This window comes from Rhagoletis pomonella, unplaced genomic scaffold (assembly GCF_013731165.1).
Source record: "Rhagoletis pomonella isolate Grant_MI unplaced genomic scaffold, Rhpom_1.0 Rhpom_scaffold_00010, whole genome shotgun sequence".
In the NCBI taxonomy this organism is placed as follows: domain Eukaryota; kingdom Metazoa; phylum Arthropoda; class Insecta; order Diptera; family Tephritidae; genus Rhagoletis; species Rhagoletis pomonella.
The window spans coordinates 36,047,713-36,070,523 of NW_023458564.1; the positions used below are offsets into that span (position 1 = coordinate 36,047,713).

The window sequence follows — 22,811 nt, forward strand, 5'->3', positions numbered from 1 at the left end:
GTACAGTTCGCAAAATTGTCATTTATGATGTGAGTTTGCCATATCCGGCTTTCTTTTTTCTGAATACATGTACATATGTATGTATATTTAATTTCTCGTTTACTAATTTTCAGCGCCATTCTGAAGGTGTCGCACAAGTTAATATGGCTGATCCTGAAGAAGCCGATGTGGTTATACAAATGATGCACGGACGGTTCTTTGGCCAACGGAAGTTGACTGCAGAGCATTGGGATGGAAAGATGAAATACAAGTGTGTAACGACAGCTTTGATATATTAAAATTTATATCCTATTTTTAAATTTTTGTCGTTTTCAGAATTATTGAATCTGAGGCCGAGGTAAAGAAACGACTTAACAATTGGGATCAATATCTAACACAAGAGGAAAATGAACGCAAAGAAAATACATTAAAGCCGGACGATGCAAAGGAAGAAGGCGATATGCTATGTGACAATGAAGATATTCAATGCGGCGTATTAGAAGAAAACTCTAAATCTGCTTGCAGCGATGTGAAAGCGTTGGATAATGATTAATTTCATAGATCGACAAGAAAATCCAAACTGACGCTAACTACTACTGATTTTTATGCAAAGTCTGGACTCAGTTTCTTCGATTTTTTAGGAGACTCCACAATTTATAATATTCAACAATCAAATAAATATATGCATCAGCCATGCCCGGCGCTGGCAAAACTTTTGCACTTTCTTATGGCGTTCTGCCAGCGCTGGGTACAGTTGGTCTGCACCATTCCTGCTGGTTCTTATATAAAATATCCTACTGAATCCGAATATGACTTCTTGTTATACATATGTACATATGTATATGAAATATCCATATTTATTTGTAATTTTTTACACTTATTATTTTATGTGGAAATTTTCAAAATTTCTCAATAAAAAATACAATTTTAATAATAATTTCAAACAGAATTCATGATCTTCAAACAGACGAAAGTTATGTATGAAAATAGGTTAAGCTTGGAAACTCATTCCAATACTGGCATGCCAGTATAACTGTCATAGTCTCATATTTTAATTCGTTATCAACCTCGTCTTCAGTACATGGCCACTGCATTTTTAATTTCACTGGCTTTTGAATAACTGGAATTATGTAAACAGTTGTCATTCCAGTTCACCGCTGGTCTGACTCACTGGAATGACATGCTACTGGCATAATGTAAACGGCATAATTCAAAAAATTATGTACATATGTACATATGTATATTCGGATTCAAGCGTTCTTTTGCATAACAACCATTTATGAGGGTTTCGGGGTATGTACTTTGCCGAACCGTGTTACTCACATTTCCTTCATGAGGTTATTTAATACTTAAGTATATATGTATGTACATATGTATATTTCGCGACATGCTAACCCATAATGGCAAATACATATGTGGAACAGGAAATCGCAATTACTAGCTTTTCAATATTTGAAAAAATAAAAATAAAATAAAATAAAATAAATTTTGCGCTAAAAGTGTTACTTTGATTATTGACTTATTTTTATTATTCACAACATACCTGGGTCCGTTTTTGCCGGGTTGATCCATCACCTCCAATATAACTTCATTCGCGAATTCATGTGGGTAGGTGGCATTCCAACGATTGTAGACTTTGTGACGATTCTTCTCACTGACTTTCGGCATTTTATGTTGACAAATGAAGCGGAATTTGTCCGGACAAGGACGTGCAGACCACCTATTTGCAGAAAAACAAAAGTTTTATCAGCGATGTTTTTGGTTTGGTTTTTTTTTTTAATTGTTATTATGCAATGTGCTGTGTGGTGAAAGTAAAGCTAAATTGTATGCTTTTGTATAGTAAAATATTTTATTTTACTATGCCAAATTCTGAATACATTTCACGTTGCAAGTTGGCTGCTTTATGATTTTTAGCGTATGCACATATATATATGTACATATTTCACTTCTGCATTTTTGTAGCTCACAGTCTTGAGAAATGCACATATCGTCGTTTAAAGTACAAAACCGCGTATCATCAAAACTGCAAAACCGCGTATCAAGAATTATGTAAATTATCTTCTAGAGAGTAAAAACACTCATATTTCAAAATGGTTCTCTTTTTTATGAAGCAATCGCATACCTGGCCAGTATAGTTCAGGACGAATGGATAAGGATTGAGCCAAGAGCTTGTGTGAGCAAATCCAATTTTTGGCAGCTAATGCCAGTTACGCGGTTTTGTACTTTTAAACGACGATATGTACGTATGTCTGCGTATAAAATTGTGTTTATATTCTTCTCTGGCGCTACACATCATTAGCACGTCAATTGAATGCAATACGCTTTAAGTTGATGGGCAGTCGGACAACTTGATTAGCAATTTCACACGTTAACCGCTCGCATTTTAAGTAATGGGTTAAACGCCAACGTTCGCCTAACTCGGGAGTGGGTAAGGACTGCGTTATGGCATTGCAATTAAATGACTATTTGTCATACTGTCCAGATACATCCATGCATTCATAAGTATGTGAGTAACGTATATACGGTACATGGAAATTTTTAATTCATTTTATTACGCTGTCATAGTGGGAAATTTTCCACAGAAAGGAATACGTGTCATAACTTGCAGAATGGAGTTAGTTCTATAGTTTCTGGCCATATTTTGATTTGGCAATATCTTTAAAAGTTGCTTAAGTATTCATACATACATTGCGCGCGCCGTCCTCAAAAGAGACACAACTCGAAATATGGCATTTTTGAGATTATGCACTAAAAATGTACGCAGAGCTTTTATTTACCTTTGAGCAAAAGCTGGATCAAATTATTGTTATAATTTGATTAAAAAAAAACCTAAGGTAAGGTAGCCCTTGCCCATATGATTATCATGTACTAAGAAATAGTTATTCGCATTTTCTAACAAACGTATTATTTTGAGTTGTGACTCTTTTGAAGACGGTGTGCGATATGTATGTATAATGCATTTATATCTTCATTTACCTGTAATCCAGATTTGGGTCATACACAGCGCAATGGTTTTCCAAATTCTGCCTGATCCTGCAAAACATGCGCTCATTAGTTATATCTTGATAATTAATTAAATGAAATGTAAGCAAATAGGTACAAATTAAGATAGACTTTAATTTTTCAGATCAATGTACATGTGAAGTACGTACATAGTATATCAGAAACAAGCTGCCCTACCAGAACAGACTGGGTAAATACCCGAGTAAATATCCGTATTTTATAGGTGGCTGGTGTATTTGGTAAAGTTTCTATGAATATCTTCACAGAAATTTTCATGATAAAAATATAGTAAGATTAGAACCGCTGAGAGACACTTTTAAAATTCTTGACATTTGCAAGCAATTTCCCAGCAAACAATTTTCGTTGCCAGCAATAAGAAAACGTCCGCCCTCGGAAACAAATTTATTGCATCTGATACTGCCATCGTATCGAATTCCTATTACCAGTCCACTCTTAAACGTCCGCCGAAGGCAACTCGCCTGGGCAAGTCGTTTGCTTATTACCTGAATGAGTCGTTTTCTTATCGCTACAGGTGATATTTGGAATAATTTTATTCTTTCCAATACTTCATTTATTTTTTATATACGCAATTGGAACTTAGAAACGGACTCGCGAGTAATTTGTGTACGCGTTGGCTTGCCTTCGACTACACACAGTTGAATCATTCAGAGTCATTCCAAGAGTCATGTCGGTGTAACCAACACATATTTATTTTCACAAACATATCCAAACCGACTCGCGAGTCAGACGCATGGTGTATGCCGCCTATTATACCGGCATGACTCTGGCATGACGGAATTACTTAACTGAGTGTAGCCGAAAGGCGAGTTAACACGAACACAGATGACTCACGAGTGAGACAAATAATAAAAAAAAATTATGGCCGATGAATTGAGACGAATGTTAAAATTCTGCCGTATAATCGTCTACATTTTGGTGTACGTCTGAGAGTCTGTAATCGAAAATTCATAAAAATGAACAAAAATCACACTTGCCTGGATTACCCGATTGAAAATTATTATGGCAGTTCATCAAAACACGTAAACGTCTCGTAACCATGTAAACCTCATAAACTTACTTAATTTTGTATTCAAAATCGTTTTATTTACGAGATTTACGCGGCTACGAGGCATTTACGCGTTTCTATGAATACCCTTATTTTAATTTAAAAAGGCCGATTCTGAACAGAAACTCTCTGGGAGTTTTCTCTTTTTTCCCTTTCCATCTATTATGAATAAAAATTCCCTGAGGAGTTTTTATATTAAATGGCGGAGTTGAGCTGTCAAAAAAATCTCAAGGAGCTTTTTCGAAGTTCGAATTTCCTCCTCCCAAATTCTCAGGGAAAATGCTACTCCTTGGGAGGTAATTACTGGAGGATTTCTTTCTCGGGAGAAACAAATTCCCGGAGGACAAACTCCCTGGGAATATTCAGACTTGGGCTGATAGTATATTTTATTGTTGTAAACTGGATATAAAATATAACCACATAACTACCTAACCAGACAGGTTTGAACACCCACATTTTGTTGGGTAAATTATTGGTTTATTCGAAAGAGCGATAATCGCCTGCAAAAGTTGACTTGCTGTCTACTTTCAGGTAAACGATTTTTGAATCGCCATTTACACGTGCGATTTTTGTTGAGCAATGTTTCATCGCCTTGAATTAGAAAATCGCCTCATGTACATGCAGCTTTAGAACAGCTCGAAATGGACAACGATTCTGGTCGAAAAATAATCTTTTCTGTCGAAGCACATTTTCATCTCGGCCACTATGCTAATGAGTAAAACTGCCGCATCTGGAAATCGGAAAAGCCGCACGTGGTCGTTAAAACCCAATGCATCCTCAGAGAATGACAGTTTGGTGCGGGTTTCGGGCGGTGGCATCATTTTTCCCAACTTTCTATGAAAATGCTGCTGGAAACTCCATTTCGGCCAACGGTGAGCGCATGGTAAAAGATCTTTTGTAGCTGGGAATCGAAGACATGGACTCGGCGTTCTTTGGTTTCAGCAGGATGGCGCGCCATGCCACACAGCCCATGCCACAATCGATCTTTTGCGGGCTAAGTTCGGTAATCGTATTATCAGCCATCTTGACTACATCAATTGGCCACCTCGGAGCTGCGATTTGACGCTGTTAGACTTCTTTTTAGTAGGGTGCTGTGAAGGACAGATGTTTTGTGATCAATTTGTTAATGATTTTGGCCCTTAAGACTAATTTCCATTCGTAGGATTGAGCTTGAAACCGGCACCAAGGTCGTGGAAAACTGGGTTAACAGACAGAATGCGCTTTTGTGAATTAAATCTTGTTCTTAGAGCCTAAACTTAGAAGTGATAACGACGCGGATGGTCGGGTGCACATTCAATTGCTGAGGCAATTGTACCTTGTAAACGAACAATCCGAGGTCTTTGTGCAAAATTCGCATCAGGGTGGTGTGTGAAATATTCAGGTTGTTGAGATCGATAGAGAGTCGATGTTCCAGGACTGAGTTGCACACTCGCGACTACGGGTGCTACATCTCGTCAGAGCGCATGGCGCAACGGCGTGAATCGTGAGTGTAGTTCTCCAGCATGCCAGTCTCACAAACTTTTTGCACAAACTCGAGTACAGCAGGCGGGATTGGTGTCTCATTACGCCTAAAACTTCTTTAAAATAAACGTACTAGTAGGACTACACAACATTGTCTTTGGAAATAAGTTTGCCTTATCCACACAACGTTGTTCAAGCGTAAAGTGATTCATTACGTTCCGCGGAGATATGATCATGACTTTCTATCAAGATTTCCCGCGGTAAAGAGTTGTCACTGTCAAAATAACATGTGTATAAAAAAAACAATTTAAGGACCACCCTGCATTGTAGTATACGGTTGTTGTTGTTGTTGTTGCGGCTCATTTAGCTCTGCCTAGATCGGTCATCTAGCGGTAGGCCAAGGAAAAGTAATGTTTGCGTGATTGCCGCTTCAAACGCTACCGTGATTTTCGAGATGGAGGGTCAATTAGTGAATATTAAATTTATTTCTTTGGTAAAGAAATTTCCTTGTTTGTATAATTACGTACGGACTGTGCGCTACGTGTGTACGGACCGTGCGCTGCAACATACTAGCGACGTGTGTAAGTATAAAACATTTGTATCGAAGATTTGCGTAAGCCTAGTGTGCGAAGGGCCTAACTGTGCCAGCGTCTTGCGGTTCTCTCGCGGCAGTTCCGGCTCAAATTCGTCCACAGATGTTGTTTGAGCATTGATAATGGCATTCACAGGAAGGGAGTCTGTGTGGGTGCAAACAGTATCCATGTGAATGCCGTTTACAGTCTGTCGTCTCTTCAGTACCAGGTCCAGCCGTTGTTGTACATAGTGGTTCAGCTCATACTTAGAGATGCCTACTACTGACGTGCTACCTGGGTGAGGGATCCGTATCAAGCAAGTGTCTGTTCTGGTAGTGTTTTATTTTAAAGTCGCCCTTACTTAATTAATTATATAAAAAGTGAAAAAAGAAATAGTCTTATTACTCAGGTTCCATCCGACTGAATGCGTCATAGGTTAAGTTTTTGCCACTAATACTCCACTGCCATACATTACTTTGCCAATCGTAAGTAGCGCCAATCCAAATGGGTTCATTTACTGCAACTAAGAAAGCGTTTTTATATAAAATAATTACTTGTATATACTCGACATTCATTTTACTTACATAGCCGCTCAGCATCGTAGTGCTTGAGGAAGTTACGCAATTTGCGATCGGCATTCTTTTGTGGTTCTGCCAATTTTGCATTTTTGTCCTTGCAGAAAAAGTGCGCCTCTAACCAGCTGCTGGACTGTGGCAGGATCGAATAACATTCGGTACCGACTCTTTGAAAGTGAGGCGGACACATAGCGTACATTCGACGATTTCGCAACGTTTTCGATGCCGCATTCTGTGTGTTGGTTGACTGTGGCACTCGATCTAGATCATTTTCGTTGATGAAAGAAACTCCCGCTGATGCGGCTGATACGTGATATGCCTTAATAGAGGGTACCACTGTAAAATTAAAAAAAAAAAAATGTGTAAAATGAATTCAAAGTACATACATATCGTCGGCGATACCATGATAAAAATATAGTAAGGTAGAACCGCTGAGAGTCACTTTTAAAATTCTTGACGTTTCCAAACAATTTAATTTTTAAATTTACTCAAAAACTCACACACACATTTTCATTTTCAATCTCAAGCAACAACAATTTCGAACAATTTCAATTTTTTATTTTCACTTTGATATGATTTTAAAATGTTGGCAAACTTCAAAAAAAAATCATGGCCGACAAATTGAGAGAACGGTTCTACCTTGCTATGTTTTTATCATGGGCGATACCATAGACAAGGCATATTCAACAAGCTAGAAACGATTTTGACTGAAGTGTCAAGCATAGACCAAGATATGTATTTCGAATTAAATTTTGTTGTCACTTCTACCTTGTTGAATATCGTAGAAAGTCCCTATCTCACATGGTAGCTGAAATAAAAAAAAAACCGCAACTAACTAAAAATCCCAAATTCACTTTTGCAATAAATATTTTAGTTAGTCATGGTTTTTTTCATTTCAGTGGCACAATATATAGGATCAAAATCGCAAGCGAATCGGATAAAAAGTTAGGGGCTTATGATAGCTTACAGAAAGGCATACAATCAAAATCAATAGCGTTCCTGACTTGTGCTCAACCTTTCCATCCATCACTTCAGACATGCCCGAATATTGAAATTTTAGTGTACTTTGCCCAATCCACAAGAAGCGAGATCCTGTTCAATCGACGATGCTGTAAGAAATTCTGAAGACTTCACGAAAGTGTGGCTTCAAGGCTGGCAAACCCGTCAATTTTAATGCCGTTTTTGATAGCCTCTACAATGCCATTTCTAAAATTACCAACGCTCGAGGTCGTGTCTAAAATTGATATCTGCGTAAAACTAATACGGCCGAGTAGAGTGACGTTAAACGCAACATTCTGCGTTCAAAGGCGTTCGAAACTAGACCAGGTATTAGACAAGGCGACACCCTTTCGTAAAACTTTGAAAAGTGAAGATATATACCTGGCAACAAACAAAAAATGCTCCCGTTTTGGAACAGTTATTATTTCGAAGCAGTAAAGGAGCTTGTATGCCTTGGATCCATTATTAAAACCACTAATAACGTAATAACGCCCGTCCGCATATCGAGCGAAGGTACGTCTTGCCAACAAGTCTTATTGCGGGATGATGCTCCGCTGAAAAGAACCTTCGATGTGCATCAATCGTAAGCAACATAAGCAAGAGTTCTAACGATTACAATGGAACGATCAACTAACTTCGCCAAAGAGAGTGGTAATTGGCAAGGTCTTTTAGTCTCAGTCCAAACCGACAAGTGTTTGTGTTGCCGGTTTTAAGATTTATCTGCCCTCCCAGTAGAGTTTTTGTGTTTAAAGGGCAGAGGGATTTTAACACGTACTAGAGAAAACGATCCTAAAAGGAGAAGTAGTATTACCTTGCGTTGGAGAAAAGTTTTCATGGAGCTTTACAAACGAGGACCGGAAACTCGCCTTTTAAGCCAACTTTCACAATAGTTGTAAGTAACCTAGGTCTGCTCGAGTATTTACTAAGCTGTGTTTAACGTTTTTCCCTCGAATCCTCAATCTACTTATAAACACTTCGAATTTCTTTAAGTTAAATTACATCGTACTCCTATGTTCTACCCTCTTTTCGAGAGAAGACATTACAAAATCACAGAATGCATTTCTTCTTATAAACTTTATGCTGTCAAAATGGGCTTTTGAATTTACAAAAAGTCAAATAGAGCTGAAAATTGGCACAGACCTTATGAATACTATTATGTACAAATAAAATGCCAAAAGTTCTACACAAAACTATTCAAGGTCAGAAGTCAACAATATCTAACCTTTTTTTCGTAAACGAATCGAATACTGACATTTCGAAAGGTACTTTGCGCAGGCGTTTAAACCAGAACGGCCTGTATTTTACATAATCACTAAAAATAAAAAATTGACGCCAAGGTCAAGCAAGGGTGGTATGAATCAAATTTTTAGATCAGATTTCCAAAGCTTCAACCCTTACGCCGGTTAAGGCGTGTCGCAAAAGGGACAAAAGCCAGATACCTCGATGGAGACTCAAAAAATTTGAATTATTTTTTTCATTTAATACCCAAAATCGATACTACTATAGTCGAAGATATCACATATAAATTTTTGCCTCGATTGGAGCCGGTTAAGGCGTGTTCCACAGGGGCCAAAGTTCAGATTACTCTATGAAAACGTTTTAACGGACTGCAAACGGGACCAAATTTTATATGTGATATCTTCGACTTCAGTAGTATCGATTTTGGGCATTAAATGAAAAAAATATTTTAAATTTTTTGAGCCTCCATAGAGATATCTGGCCTTTGTCCCTTTTGCGACACGCCTTAACCGACTCCAAACGGGACCGGAATTTAAATGTGATATCTTCGACTATGGTAGTATCGATTTTGGGTATCAGAAGAAAGAGAAATTAATTTAAATTTTTTGAGTCTCTATAGAGGAGTCTGAACTCTCCCCCCCTGGGCGACACGCCCTAACTGTCTCCAATCGGTACAAATTTATATTGATATCTGTGACCGATTGAGGGGCGAGACTGAAAAAGTCGTTACTTTGATTTTTTAAGGACCACCCTAATGTATATGTATTATAGATTTTTTTAGCTGAGCTTTCTAAATGTCAATACGAGAGCCGCTTTCGTTCTGCAAAATGGAATTGTGTGATGAGAAACGATTCTATAGAGCTTTGTGTACAACTCGGTGATCATCTTTTTGTGTGGTTTGGCGGATTTCTCGGCAATTTATTTACACGTTTGTGCATAAATTCCAATAGCGAAAGCATTATTCTCTTGAATGGCGATGTTGTTTTTAATTGAAATCTTCTATGCGAATTTTCGAAAACTTACTACTAATGTTTACCAAATTTTTTCTGACTATGTATTACATAAAAATAAAAATTGTTTTAAAAATAATATTACGCCAAATGTACATACATATATACATATGTGGCACATAAGAGTAGAAGTACGAATTTAATTAAATGTTAATCAGTGCTCTTAATACTTACAACAGGCTAAGATGAAGATTAACAGCCGCATTGTGTTTGTTGCTGGTAGTAAATTAATTCGATTTTCTAAAATGCTTAAGCTGCTACTTGTAAGAGTCCTTTAAATCCAGCGCTTATCAGTGTGTGTAGTTATGTAATTCGAGATATGGTTGGCATCTAAGCAGCATCGGAGATATGTATGTAAATAATGACTGCAAAAAAAAACAAAACTAAGTTATTATGTGGCAAGTTTGACATTATTGGAATAATATAAGAAATATTTGTGTACACACAATTTATCGTTATATAAATAATACTAATAAAGTTGTATTGGGTTATATGAAAAGTCTTTGCACATTTTTGGGTAAATTCTTGAAAAAATTTTCTTATTACAAATAAACTTTCCTTTCCAATCCCACCAAACACTCAATACAGCCTTGTTTGGCGTTAGTCCAGGTTTTGGGTGTTAAACTACGTGTCTGTCAGTGGCGGACGCACGGGGTGTGTTTTAATATGGCGCATATGTTTGTATAATATGGATAAGAAAAAAATGGAATCATTGCAAATAACACAAGTGTATAATAACTACGAAAAAACAAACAAGCATATCCTTGTTGGTTGGTAATTAAATAAATGAGATCAGTGATAGTAAACATTGGGAGTACAGGATTCAGCGGATAACTTTTTAATTTTTATTTTATAAAGAAGACATAAAACGACGTGTTTTACTGTTACGAATAGTAGTTACACATAAAAACTTTATTTTTAGTAAAATTTCCTTAGCCCGTACACCCAACAATCTCTAAATGAGTATAAATTTGAACAATATTTTACTTAATACACACCTGCACAAGGCTACGAAAGCTATCGATTGAGTTGACACGATCTCGTCGGTAATAAGTCAGCCGACTCGAAACAATCGAAAAACATCTCGATTGTACAGTCGCGGAGCGAGTCGATTATTGACTCGATTGTAATTTTGCAACGATGGCGATTCTCGCGATCGTTTAAACATCTCGGACTCGCCCATCGCGTACAGTTTTTAATATTGCTGTCCGCTATTCAAAAATGCATCAGGTATAAAAATATTAAGTTGAGTCATTAAAGATTTAAGTAAAAGCTCATTAAAGAGTTTGTAGCAAAACATTTCCAACGTTTAGATGGGCAAAAATATGAAGAAAACAAATACTTATGTACATATACCAAATACTTATATATGTACATTCATATCTAGCCGCTTTTGATCCCCATAATTTTCGCAGAACCATTAAGCACTGAACCCTCGTTAAAATTTTATGTCATTAGTAACTTTAACTTCTAACCTAAGCTGGATGTTCTTATACCGTTGCCGTTGTTCAAATTTAGAACATTAATAAATAACTCAGACAATGGATAACCTCCGAGTGTATTTTTGAGCGATGCGCTTTGGCCGTTAATCATGTTTTATTCACTGTCGGGAAACGCACTAGTGTCGAACTGGTTCTGTACTAGAGAATTTAGAACCATGGCTAGTGCGCGTTAATTCTCTGTTGAACAGGGACCGAAAATAAGTGTTTAATTTTTATTAAGAATTAAACTTGGCTAAATATGTTTTTAAGTCCGAAATAAAAGTCCTTTCCGGATAATAAACAAAGAGCTTATCTAAATTAAACAAATTTGGTATCAAATGAAAGAGGACTGAAATAGGTTTTAAATAGAAATAACGAACGAAGGTTTACACATCTATTTAAATGTTTTTTTCATAATTTAATATAAAAGAAATTCATATATCTGACCCAAGGTTTTTCTTATGGTAATTGAATAACATTTGTTATTGAAATATTTTCAAATATTTAGTATTAAAGCAATTTTACAGTCCTCTTTCATTTGTTCACTTGTTTAATTTGGATAAGCGGTTGTTTATTATCCAGAAAAATTTTAATTTCGGATTTGAAAAATATTTCGCCAAGTCCGAACCAGTTCCAAAATCGACATACGAAAAAAGTATTGTGATTTTTTCAGTCCATTTGCCTTTCTCATGGGGGAGATTTCCAATTTTTTCAAATTTCAATTTGAAATAAAATTTCTTTGGAAAATATTAAGAAATGTACGTTTACTGTAGCCGAGTTTGCGGAGGGCCTTGCTGTTATAGGTTAGATTCCAGAAAAAGCATCTGTAAAGTGCTGAATGATAGCGTATTTGAACGAAAAACCCAAATATCTATTTAAAGTAAACAAGCCCCCGCTGCATTGCTTTTTGATAGTTCCGAATCTGTTCTAAATTCGTAAGCTTAGATATAGATTTCTAATGAAAATTTGTTTATTCTTTTGGGACTTATGAATATTGTGACTATTTGGACTTAGCAAATTCGCGTATCACTGAACAGAAACGGTTAGAAATAATAAGATAGTTTAAACTTTGAAAAACGATCGTTTTTAATGATTTTTTGCTTCATAGCAACAACTTTTCACGCTTAGCTAGCGATATGTAGTTTTAAAAAGTGAAATAAAATCGTTTTCAAAAGTACAACGTTTCGTTGACTTAGAAATGGTAGCGATCTAGTTACTATCGGAGTGGTTCGTTTTTGGCGATAAAGATCTAGTGCGGAACTGCTGCACTAGTCCCCGGTTACCCTACAGGGATGTGAGAACATTCATATACACATATGCAAATGTATGTTCTTATACGTGTGCATTTAAAAATGGACGTTTATATGTATACGTTTTCGTCGAAGGATGCTATCAACGATATTCGTCAAATTGTTATGTACACACATGTATTTACATATCAATCAAAATCTTTATTTATTAGGAAATACTCATAGCATGAAATGTTAGCCTTGAAACCGCAGTCATTTTTAAATTTGCCATATCATACATCTTCTTCAAAAGTGTATTAACCGAAAAATTCCTCATTTGTCAGAAAACATAAAAAAACTACCTATTCTGAGCTTAAGTTAAACATGCATATCGACGGTACTTTGGCAAAACCTCGTATCTCATAAATCACTAATAATTCATATCTCATATCGTAATATTAATTTAAAATAGGCCTTGAAATACTACCATTCATTATGCATATGTATTATTCTTAATTAACTTAAAAGAACTTAATCTTTAATACTCAGTAAAAAGGTTATTGAAAATTATTTTTCGACGAACGCAAATCACACCTTATTCTACGTCTTTCATCATGCCCGTCCTGACCTATGGCGCAGAAGCGTGGACGATTCTACCGAAGATACATGCCGAAGTACGCCATACCTCAAACATGCGAGAAAAAAATGTGTTTAATAACACTGGATTACAAATTTTAATTTGGTTTTTGTTCTCCAGACGCCACTATCCAGTTTCTATGTAGAATTGCTCCGTGATTGCGAAATTCGGGTTAATTTTGTTTCTATGGATACGTTTCCGAGATATTTGCAATTTACCGTTATTCAGCTTAAAGCAAAAATTGGTTCCTTTTAATCAAGTATATCTTACGAACCAATTTAAAAATCGTCATATAAAATACGGCAAATGAAAGCCAATGAAATTCTTCATACACCGTATATACATCACTTTCCGATAGGGCTTATAGTTTCTGACAAATTTATTAATTATTCCAGCTTTTTTTTGTTTTTTAATGAAAAAATGAAAAAAATTAAACTTTAACAGAAGAAAAATTTAAGAAGTAACAGGATCTGAGGCAAATTTTTACATTTGTACTACAGCCTGTTCTGTTACAAAAAAAATCAAGTTACTGATGAAGAAAATCGATGAATAAATACGAAATAATGACTGGTCAAATGAAAATGCGCTAAGATTTTTTGTATGAAATATGAGCAGAAAAGCGTGTTCCTTGGGTGTACGGGGCGTATGCGTAACATTCTTTCGTGCTCAATTTCCATGCACACAAACTCTGTCGCATTTTTATTTGACCACTCATTATTTCTTATTTATCCATCGATTTTCTTCTCAGTCAAGTTTTTTTTTTTTGTAACAGAACAAGCTTTAGTACAAATATAAAAATTTAGCACATAACCTGTTATCTTTTAAAGTTTTCTTCTATTAAACTTTGAGTTTTTCATTATTTCAATAAAAAATAAAAAAAGCTGGAATGATTAATTAATTTGTCAGAAATTCTAAGTTGTATCGGAAAGTGATGTATATACAGTTTATGGAGAATTTCATTGACTTTCATTTGCCGTAATATAAGTATATATTAAGATTTTTAAATTTGTTCGTAAGATGTACGCGATTAAAAGGAACCAATTTTTGCTTTAAGCTGAATAACGGTAAATTGCAAATATCTCGAAAACGTATCCATAGAAAAAAAAAAATATTAACTAGATAGTGGCATTCAGAGAACATTTTTGCTGTAAGCCAGAGTAATTAAAATATAGAATACCTAGATAAAAAAATATAAAAAATTTAGGCAATAAATATGCCCCTCAATGAAAGAGCGCCGTCAGAATTATAAATTCCAGGCCACAGTGATACCGCCGGAAAATTAAAGACCCTATCACAAGGAATACATAGAGAGACTGGGAGTTCTTGTCACTACTTGTGGACTTCTCTTGGAAAGAGGGGTCTCGCATCAACTCAACGAACGTTAGGCCTTTGCTATTGCTAGATCTTTCTGGCCGATAGTGTACCGGAGGCAGTCTAGTGATATCCTTAGGCCCACATAGCCTCAGCCTTCAATTGCGGTGAGTGTATTGACAGGACCATGCGCGATTGGGTTTCATGCGGTGAGATCAAATATGTGATTATCACAGCTGCATAGAGGCCAACGAGGTGGAATCATATCAAAAGTTCACTTGGAATTTCCAATTGGTGTCAGTTGGCACAGCAGATAAACGACTGGCGTGGCACGTTGAACCTGACCAAAATCGCTTAAGCGCTTAAAGCACCAATAATAAAGAAGAAGTAGAAGAGGGGCCAATTATGTCGCCGACCCAAAATACGCACCAAGCAATATCTTTTTGTGAATACATTGATACCAGCTGATATTTTATTGTTTGGTCGTTTTGATAATATATGTACGTATGTACTAGCAATGTTATTTCCGGGATCCCAGACTTTTTAAGGCCTCGAAAATCCCGGGATTATTACCAAGTAATCCCGGGATTTTCGGGATTTGTAATTTGCACTGATGGCAATAATAGAAACTCCTGGTCAAGAACCAGTATTGGCTATATTTCCTTTTTTATTTAATAATTAATATTTTTTTTAAATGTCTAGCTCATTATACATATCACACCGCCCGATAAACACAAATATCAATATTTTCGCGAAACCCTTGGCCAACTATAGTAAAATTGTGTTTTTAGTTTTTCACTCTGTCGTCAGCAATTCAAAAATGATTTAAAGGATTCAGAGAAATGTGCTTAGAGAAGAAGTATGGGTATACAATTAATGAGGAAATCCTGTAGAATTTAAACAGATTCACGTTTATGGTGCAGAAGGGCTGGTAAATATTGAAAATGTAATTTTAAATTTTATCCTTGAAATTTGTCAATGCTTATATAAACTCGTTAACATCCTCGAATTTCGTTCTTCTAACGTTGTCAGCTTAAAAGTTACCTATTTGTCCTTGTGAATCCAACAAATTTAAATTTTTTAAATACTAAAGACATTTCCTATTGCATTTGTTACCCATATTTTTATTCTACATTACATTGAATTTTTTTTAACAATTTTTAGAATTAATTATATCTCTGAAATTAAAAATTCCTTCTAAATAAATCGTGCGGTCAGAGAAAAAAAAATAAAATTCGCCACTTTAAATAAAAAAGTATGTTTCAAACCCATTTATTTATTATTTATTTCATGGTAGGAGAGCTTCTCAAACAATATAGAAGAATTTTTTCGATTCAAGTTGTTGAAAACCAATGAATATCTAAATCTCGGGACTAATCCCGGAATCCCGGGATTGTGACAACGCCATCCCGGAAATCCTGGGATCGGAAAAGCCGAAACATTAACATCCCTAGTATGTACATTAGACTGCACCACTCCCCATACAAAAAAAAAATCGGTATTGTGTGTCCACTGGAATTACAAAATCTATTATATTTTAAAACTTCCACCAAATAGTTTTTTATGAATAAAAATAGTTTCCTAAGGAGATTTTTTTTAAATCCCCTCAAATGACAAAATGGTTTAAGCTTAAACAATTTGCATAAAAATATTAAAAAAATAAAATAAAAAAATGTTCAACGGAATCGTAACTTCTGTAAATTCTTTTAAATTTTGATATAGGAAGTACTTGAATAACTGAACCTATACTATACCTATTTAGACTTGTGGGGTATCATTTCTAACCCATTTTATTACTTTGCTAATAAACTCATTCAAAGGATGAAAGAGAAAGGTAAGATGAACGTGTCATTCCAAGTTGAATTAAGATCTATTGGTATTTGAAAAAATAATTGGGACGTAAATCAGTTTTTTTTTGCACAGAAATAAAAGAACGGGAAAATACCTTTCTACAGGTACCCCACAAGTTTAAATCGGAATAGTTTCGGCCCAGTTATTCAAAGTTTCGTAAATTAATCTTTGAAAAAAAATAAAAACAGCATTAAAAATCTCATTATTATGGGTCCATTGAAAAGATGTTTAAATATTTTTTTGCAGATTTTTCAAGCTTAATCTGTTTTGCCATCAGAGGGGATTATTTTCAAAAAGTTATCTAAGAAACTATTTTTATTCATAAAAACTCCATTTTTGGAGGTATTTTAAAATAGGTTCAGCTCACGTAAATCTTAATATCTTTCCGAAACATTGTTGTGTACGTCTTCAAATACAATAAATTTAGTAACGGAAAAACTGCAATTTTTTTTGGTGATGCAGTTTAATGTACATATGTATGTAGTTTTATAATTCAGATCTACTGCTTAATACTTCACCAGCCATTATATGAACCTGTACAATCGTGAATCATTTACACAAATTGAACAATAATAAAAAAAAAATTGAAAAAATTCCGATTCAGCTGTTTTTACAGACAGCCGATTTGCTGGATCGCTGCAAGACATGGCTAAGCAGAATAATCTAAACCTCATTTGGGTTCTCGGTCATAGGGATAAGGAGGGCAACCGTATGGCGAACAAATTTATGAGGCGAGGAACGACCAAGCAGATTCTTCCCGGAAGCGAACGCATTGGCATGCCCTTCGCCACTTTTAAGAGAATTTATCTATACTGGCGCAAGATATATATATGTGGCAAACTATCACTTGGCCTACGCGGGATCGAGAGAGGTCTCAAGGGTTATAAGGGGTCTAAGGAGGAAGGATATTTTTCACATACTTGGTGCTCAAACAGGCCACTGTCTTATAGGAAGACAAAAAGTTTAAGCCGGAAGAGACAGTTCTCCGTCCTCTTTGTTACTGTGCGGTATTACCGAGGAGCGCATTGCGCTTTATGGGGTCTGCTTTCTTTAGCGACCTTGACGAATTGGGAGATATAAACTTCAGATGTCTGGCGCTAGTTTCGTCAAGGATTCAAAATGGTTCAGCTAGCTGGAGTGGAAAACCTCTGCCCCTGTGCTGAATGGCAGCCACACTTACCTATCTACCTACAGGCAACATTCTTGATATATACGTTCATAGTGAGTGTTTAAAAAAAAACGCTTGGGTCAAATTGATCTTTGTTTGTTGTTTGTTAGCATACATATAAAAATAAATTTTGAGAGAAGCACCGATTTAAAAAATTTATTCCAGAAAAATCAATTAGGCCCTAATTACTATACTCGTCCAAAAACATATTTAAGCCCATGCACATACACACATATATCCATAGATAAATCAAAGATAACTGCCGGTTCTGAAATGAATATCGCTCTTATATCTATGAATTAATTCATTCAACTTTGCTAAAGCGTCTGCTTTGTGTAAAATTGTGTCAGCTGCACGCCCACTTTCTATCGGTCGCCGCAGAAAACGCGTCATTGCAATCAGCCGGCGCCAACAGCAAAACAAAACTAGCGAATGTGAGTGCAAAAACAAAATTATGGAAGAAAAAAAAACGCAATGATACCCAGTACGGAAAGAAACTAGTTTAAATATCGACGTTCAACCAGTTTTTTACCCACCACAACCACCAGTTGAAGATCTGACTTTCTTCCTTAGAACGAACTGTTGACTTTAACATGTCCTTTGATTTCAACTGCTTTAAAAATTTAATTTAATTTTGGTTTAAAGCACTTTAAAACCAGTCGTTTGATTACGCTTTCCTTCTGCACTTCACAGATGCTTTTTCATAATGAAGAAAACCCGAAATTAAAAATTTAAAATTAAATAAAATTTTTGGACGCTCAGCTACAGCCAGACATGCAAAAGTGCTTTCAAAAGCTCAGTTTGAATTGTGTGCAAGCAGCAAGTCGATTGTCCGACTCTGCATTTGATTTCAACTACTTTAAAATGCATTTGGCTTAAAGCAATGCAAAGTCTGTATGTTTCTTTTACAGATGACTTTTCATGCTGAAATAGTTAATTGTCTACAGCTAGATGATTTTACAATTAATATTGAACTATTTGCAAAGATACTATGTATCAAGAGGTAAGCATTTGGTTTATCTCCATGAGGCTGCTATGTGATTATACATCAATTTGAAATTAGTTGCTGCATAAGTAGAAATAAACTAATTTTTCTGAGTTAGTTGGTTGAGCTACGCCGCACTGGGTAATGATAGCAAATGCTTGAAAAGTCATTAACCGTGACACCGGCACTTAGTGAGCCAACAATGCAATTTTCACTCTGCTCGGCTTTGGCAGTCACAATCATCTACATAAGTAAGTACATTAGGGCGGGTCTATTTGTATGGGCGATTTTTTCGACTAAACGGTATAGCACAGTAGGATTCTACGTGTTATTCAAAGCAAATTTGCCGAAGAAACCATGGGTCTAAAAACAATGTGGAGTTTGCCAAATTGGGAAAATAGGTTTCTTAGCATTATGCTGTACTGTCGTAAAGAAGTGCTTAAATTTTGTATATGAACATTTAAAAGGGGTTTTTTGGTATGATCTATTTTTGTTGCCCTTATCTCTTTCTTAAAACTTCCAACAGAGGGCGCAACAGTGAACATTTTCACATTTTCTTCGAAGCCTATTTTTGATATTTGGCAAACTCCACATTGTTTTTAGACACATGGTTTCTTCTGAAAATTTGCTTCTCCTTCTATGCTATACGCGCATAGCAAAAAATGGACCGTCCTAATGTACATACATATCTTTGGCATATAGAAGTGCATTCACTTACATTTACACATACATATGTACATGTGTGACACTTGCAGTTGTTGTTGGTTTACGGTGCTTAAATTAAGCGATGACAAAATGCACCTTACCAATGTGCCAATAAAAAAGTCGCTGTCAGAGACAATGCAGACCGTTAAAACAGCAATAACAAAAACATTGATATAATAGCTACGTGTGTACATCCATACATGGGTATCCAAATGATCTTAGGTACACAATTTTTGCGTTTGTTATGCACATACATTCTTAGATATATGTATATGTTATCAACCGAGTCTGGGCATATTAACTTTGTTCTCATAACGGTTGTTTGTAACAGCCAAAACGAATCGAGATAGATATAAACAAATGTATACATAAATGATCAGACTGAAAAGAGAAGTCGATTAAGCCATGTCTCTGTCCGTCCGTCCGTCTGTCCGTGTACACGATAAATCGATCAAAAAATGAGATATCTCAACGAAATTTTGTGTGTAGATTGCCATTTATCCAAGGTAGGTTGGTATTGAAAATGGGCGAAATCGGACTGTAACCACGCCCACTTTCCATATAACGGTATTTTCGTAAAATGCAAAAACTGCGATATTTCTGTAAATATTATATGGAAATTATTGAAAGTTAGTATGTGGAGTAGAATTATGGTAAAAATAGTATTATTATGAAATTTTTGGAAAATGGGCGTGACCCCGCCCACTTATGATGAAATGCCGTATCTCAGTAGCCGCTTCACCAATCCTTACAAAACTCGGTACGAGGATTGGGTAGGGCCTAGCTAAGAAATCTGCTGATAATCTTTGAAATCGGGTGACAACCACGCCCACCTGCCATATTACGGTAATTTAAAGAAACACGAAAACTGCAAATTTCAGAAATACGAAATCTCCGATATTTCAATAAGTCCTCAGTTACTTACTACGTACTTCCAGTAAATAGTTACAACAATCTCCTAACAATAAATAAGACTGCTATAGAGTTTTAGGAATTGGGCGTAGCACCACCCACTTTATAACTACAAAGGTGTACCTCGGTAACCACTTAATCGATTTGTACCTAAGTAGGTTCAATTATATCATTAAGTCTAACTCTGCATATTATCGAAAACGTTTTAAATCATGCAAAGGTAGTTCGGATAAAGTTGACACGGGGTCATTCCACGCGAAAGAGGAAAAATGCTATAAATTTTTTCCTATTTCACTAATAAACCAAACTCTTTCAGAGCACAATGCATGAATTGAGCAGGTTGTTTGAAATTGTTAATATTCTTTTGTATGAAAAGTACGCAAGTGTGAACCATATGAAATGATTGTGCGCAATCAATTCGTTTGCAGCGTGTTTTCGTTGTGGCGAATCGTGTGAAACAAAAATGTTGCTATAGGTGGCACGGTTGCCACTTACCTCTTTTTTTGTGTACCGGAAACTGTGCCAGAATGTAAAAAATTTACTAAAATATTTTACAAATATATATTGGTTATATAGTTAGTAAACCAATTTTCGTGTGTCTTGTGAACTATGTATTTCAATGCTGCACCAAACCTTCCTTAAGGAAAATTCTTTTTAAAAATGGAGCAGCAGTTATTTTATTATAAACAGGGCTTCGGAGCGGAGCGGAGAAAAGGAGCCAAGGAGCAAAGGATTTTAGCTGGAGCTGAGCTGGAGCAATGAGCTAAAAAATTCATTAGCTCCTTAAAGAAAAATTTTCAATATTTTGTTGCTAGTTTCTGGCCTAGTAACGCTTTATCTTGATGTATATTTATTGTTGTTTTTCCACAAAAATTTTAAATAATAACGTCTCCAAGCTCAATAAAAAAAAAAATCAGTTAATAAATTTACTTAAATTATAATTTTTTGTCGCTAAAAACTACTGTGCTAAATAAATTTCCCTATTTAGTTATTTAATTTATTATTATTTAATTTTCTTTTCGATGCAGAAGTGTTCCTAAAGCATCTAAACGCATCAAAGATAAAATTTTCAAAAAAAAATTCGCCTAAATTTTTTTGGCGGTTAAAGATCGATATGTAAATAATGAAATAAATAAAAGTTTTTTATTGGGAGCGGGAGTGGAGCAAGAGCGGAGCTTGGAGCGAAATAAAATACCGGAGCAGAGCTAGAGCGGAGCGACCACTTGTAAAGTTAAGCATTTTAGAGGGTGTCATGTCTCAGATTCTGAACGGAGAAGATAATCGCTCCCCGAAATACAAGAGTCTTAGACCTATTATATATTCCAGCCACAGAACATGCAGTCCAGTCAGGTAGGCTGTGAAAGTACTCAGGCCTTCCGGACTAAAATTCATAATAATGTCTAAATTTTTTAAAACAAAGGGTTTAGGTTATAAAAAATATTAAGGATAATTAAATTAAAATATCAAACCTTGAAACTTTAGTTTTGTTTGAAAACTTTGTAAACATTTATACCCGGCGCAAGTATTAAATATATGTTTTTCACCTTTCCGAAAGCTACCGCTACATAGTAAGCCGGGGTGTATCAATTTTGACTAAATAAGCGTCCTTAAATTTCGAAATATTGAAGTTTCAAGCATTTCTGAAATTTACCGTTATATGAACAGCGGCCGTAATTTTAGTGCGATTTCAATAATTTTCAACGTTTTGCTTTTATGTGGTTACCGAGATACGTATATGTTGATCATAAGTGGGTGGTGCCACGCCCATTTTCCAATATTCTATCATAAACGTATTTCTTGGTAAAGAATTGTTGCAAGCATCAATTTTGAATAAATTAGCTTTGATACTTACTGATTTATCGAAGATTTTGTATTTCTCTAAATTACCGTTATATGGGATGTGGGCGTGGTTATTGTCCGATTTTAATTTTTTTTTTTGCCATTTGGTGTGCTGTGGTGGCTACGCCCATTTTCCAAACATTTATAATATTCTTATTTTTCGTCTAAAAGTTATCGTAAATATCATTTCTGAGTGAACTATCTTCATCATCTTGGATAAACGGAAACCTACATACCAAATTTCGTTGAGATATTTCAATTTTTGCTTAATCGACTTCTCTATTCATTCTGAGCATTTATGTATACATTTGTCTTTATTTATCCCGATTCGTTTTGGCTGTTACAAACAACCGTTTAGTGAACAAAGTTAATATACCCTTGTGCACAAGTGCGCTCGGGTATAAAAATTTCATAACGGTCAAACCAGAAATCATACATTTAAAAAAAGTTTTAGCCCAACCCAATTTAATTCGGGTACATTACCGATTTCAAAATAAAAACTACGCGTCCCCTTATTTGCGATATTCCTCAGTTCTGGGTGAAGGAAGCACGCAAATTCGCGAAAGTGTATTTTTGCACCAACCTAATGCACGTACATACATACATATGAATGTGTGTATGCATGTACATATGTAGGTATTTGTTGCAATGATAAGGCGAACGGCGTTGCCGCGAGCTTAAAAAAATGTATCAGTTGACAAGAAGAGAGAGGGTCAAAAAGTATCAAAAGAAAACAAAACTGTTATTTGTTAAACTTTTATTTTTTTATTTTTATGTTTATCATTTTCT

General features: G+C 35.5%; 2 protein-coding genes across 3 annotated transcripts in view; one reads left to right on the top strand and one right to left on the bottom strand.

Annotated features, from left to right (window-relative positions):
• Nucleotides 1-1,490, top strand: part of LOC118746299 — a 47,888-nt gene extending 46,398 nt beyond the window's left edge. Inside the window, 3 exon segments of the mRNA XM_036480146.1 lie at nucleotides 7-29; nucleotides 114-250; nucleotides 316-1,490. Of these exon segments, the coding sequence (XP_036336039.1) occupies nucleotides 7-29; nucleotides 114-250; nucleotides 316-532 (377 nt within the window). The 3' untranslated portion in view covers nucleotides 533-1,490.
• LOC118746298 (trichohyalin-like) overlaps nucleotides 1-22,811 on the bottom strand; it is a 96,657-nt gene that overhangs the window by 2,730 nt on the left and 71,116 nt on the right. Inside the window, exons 2-6 of one of the 2 annotated variants that reach the window (XM_036480144.1) lie at nucleotides 10,079-10,269; nucleotides 6,666-6,992; nucleotides 6,487-6,604; nucleotides 2,956-3,012; nucleotides 1,523-1,699 (exon numbers count right to left, since the gene is read on the bottom strand). In XM_036480144.1, coding sequence (XP_036336037.1) covers nucleotides 1,523-1,699; nucleotides 2,956-3,012; nucleotides 6,487-6,604; nucleotides 6,666-6,992; nucleotides 10,079-10,109 — 710 coding nt within the window. In that variant the 5' untranslated portion in view covers nucleotides 10,110-10,269. Of the gene's footprint in view, nucleotides 1-1,522; nucleotides 1,700-2,955; nucleotides 3,013-6,486; nucleotides 6,605-6,665; nucleotides 6,993-10,078; nucleotides 10,282-22,811 lie in introns of those variants that run through there. The other variant, XM_036480145.1, reaches the window with a different exon arrangement.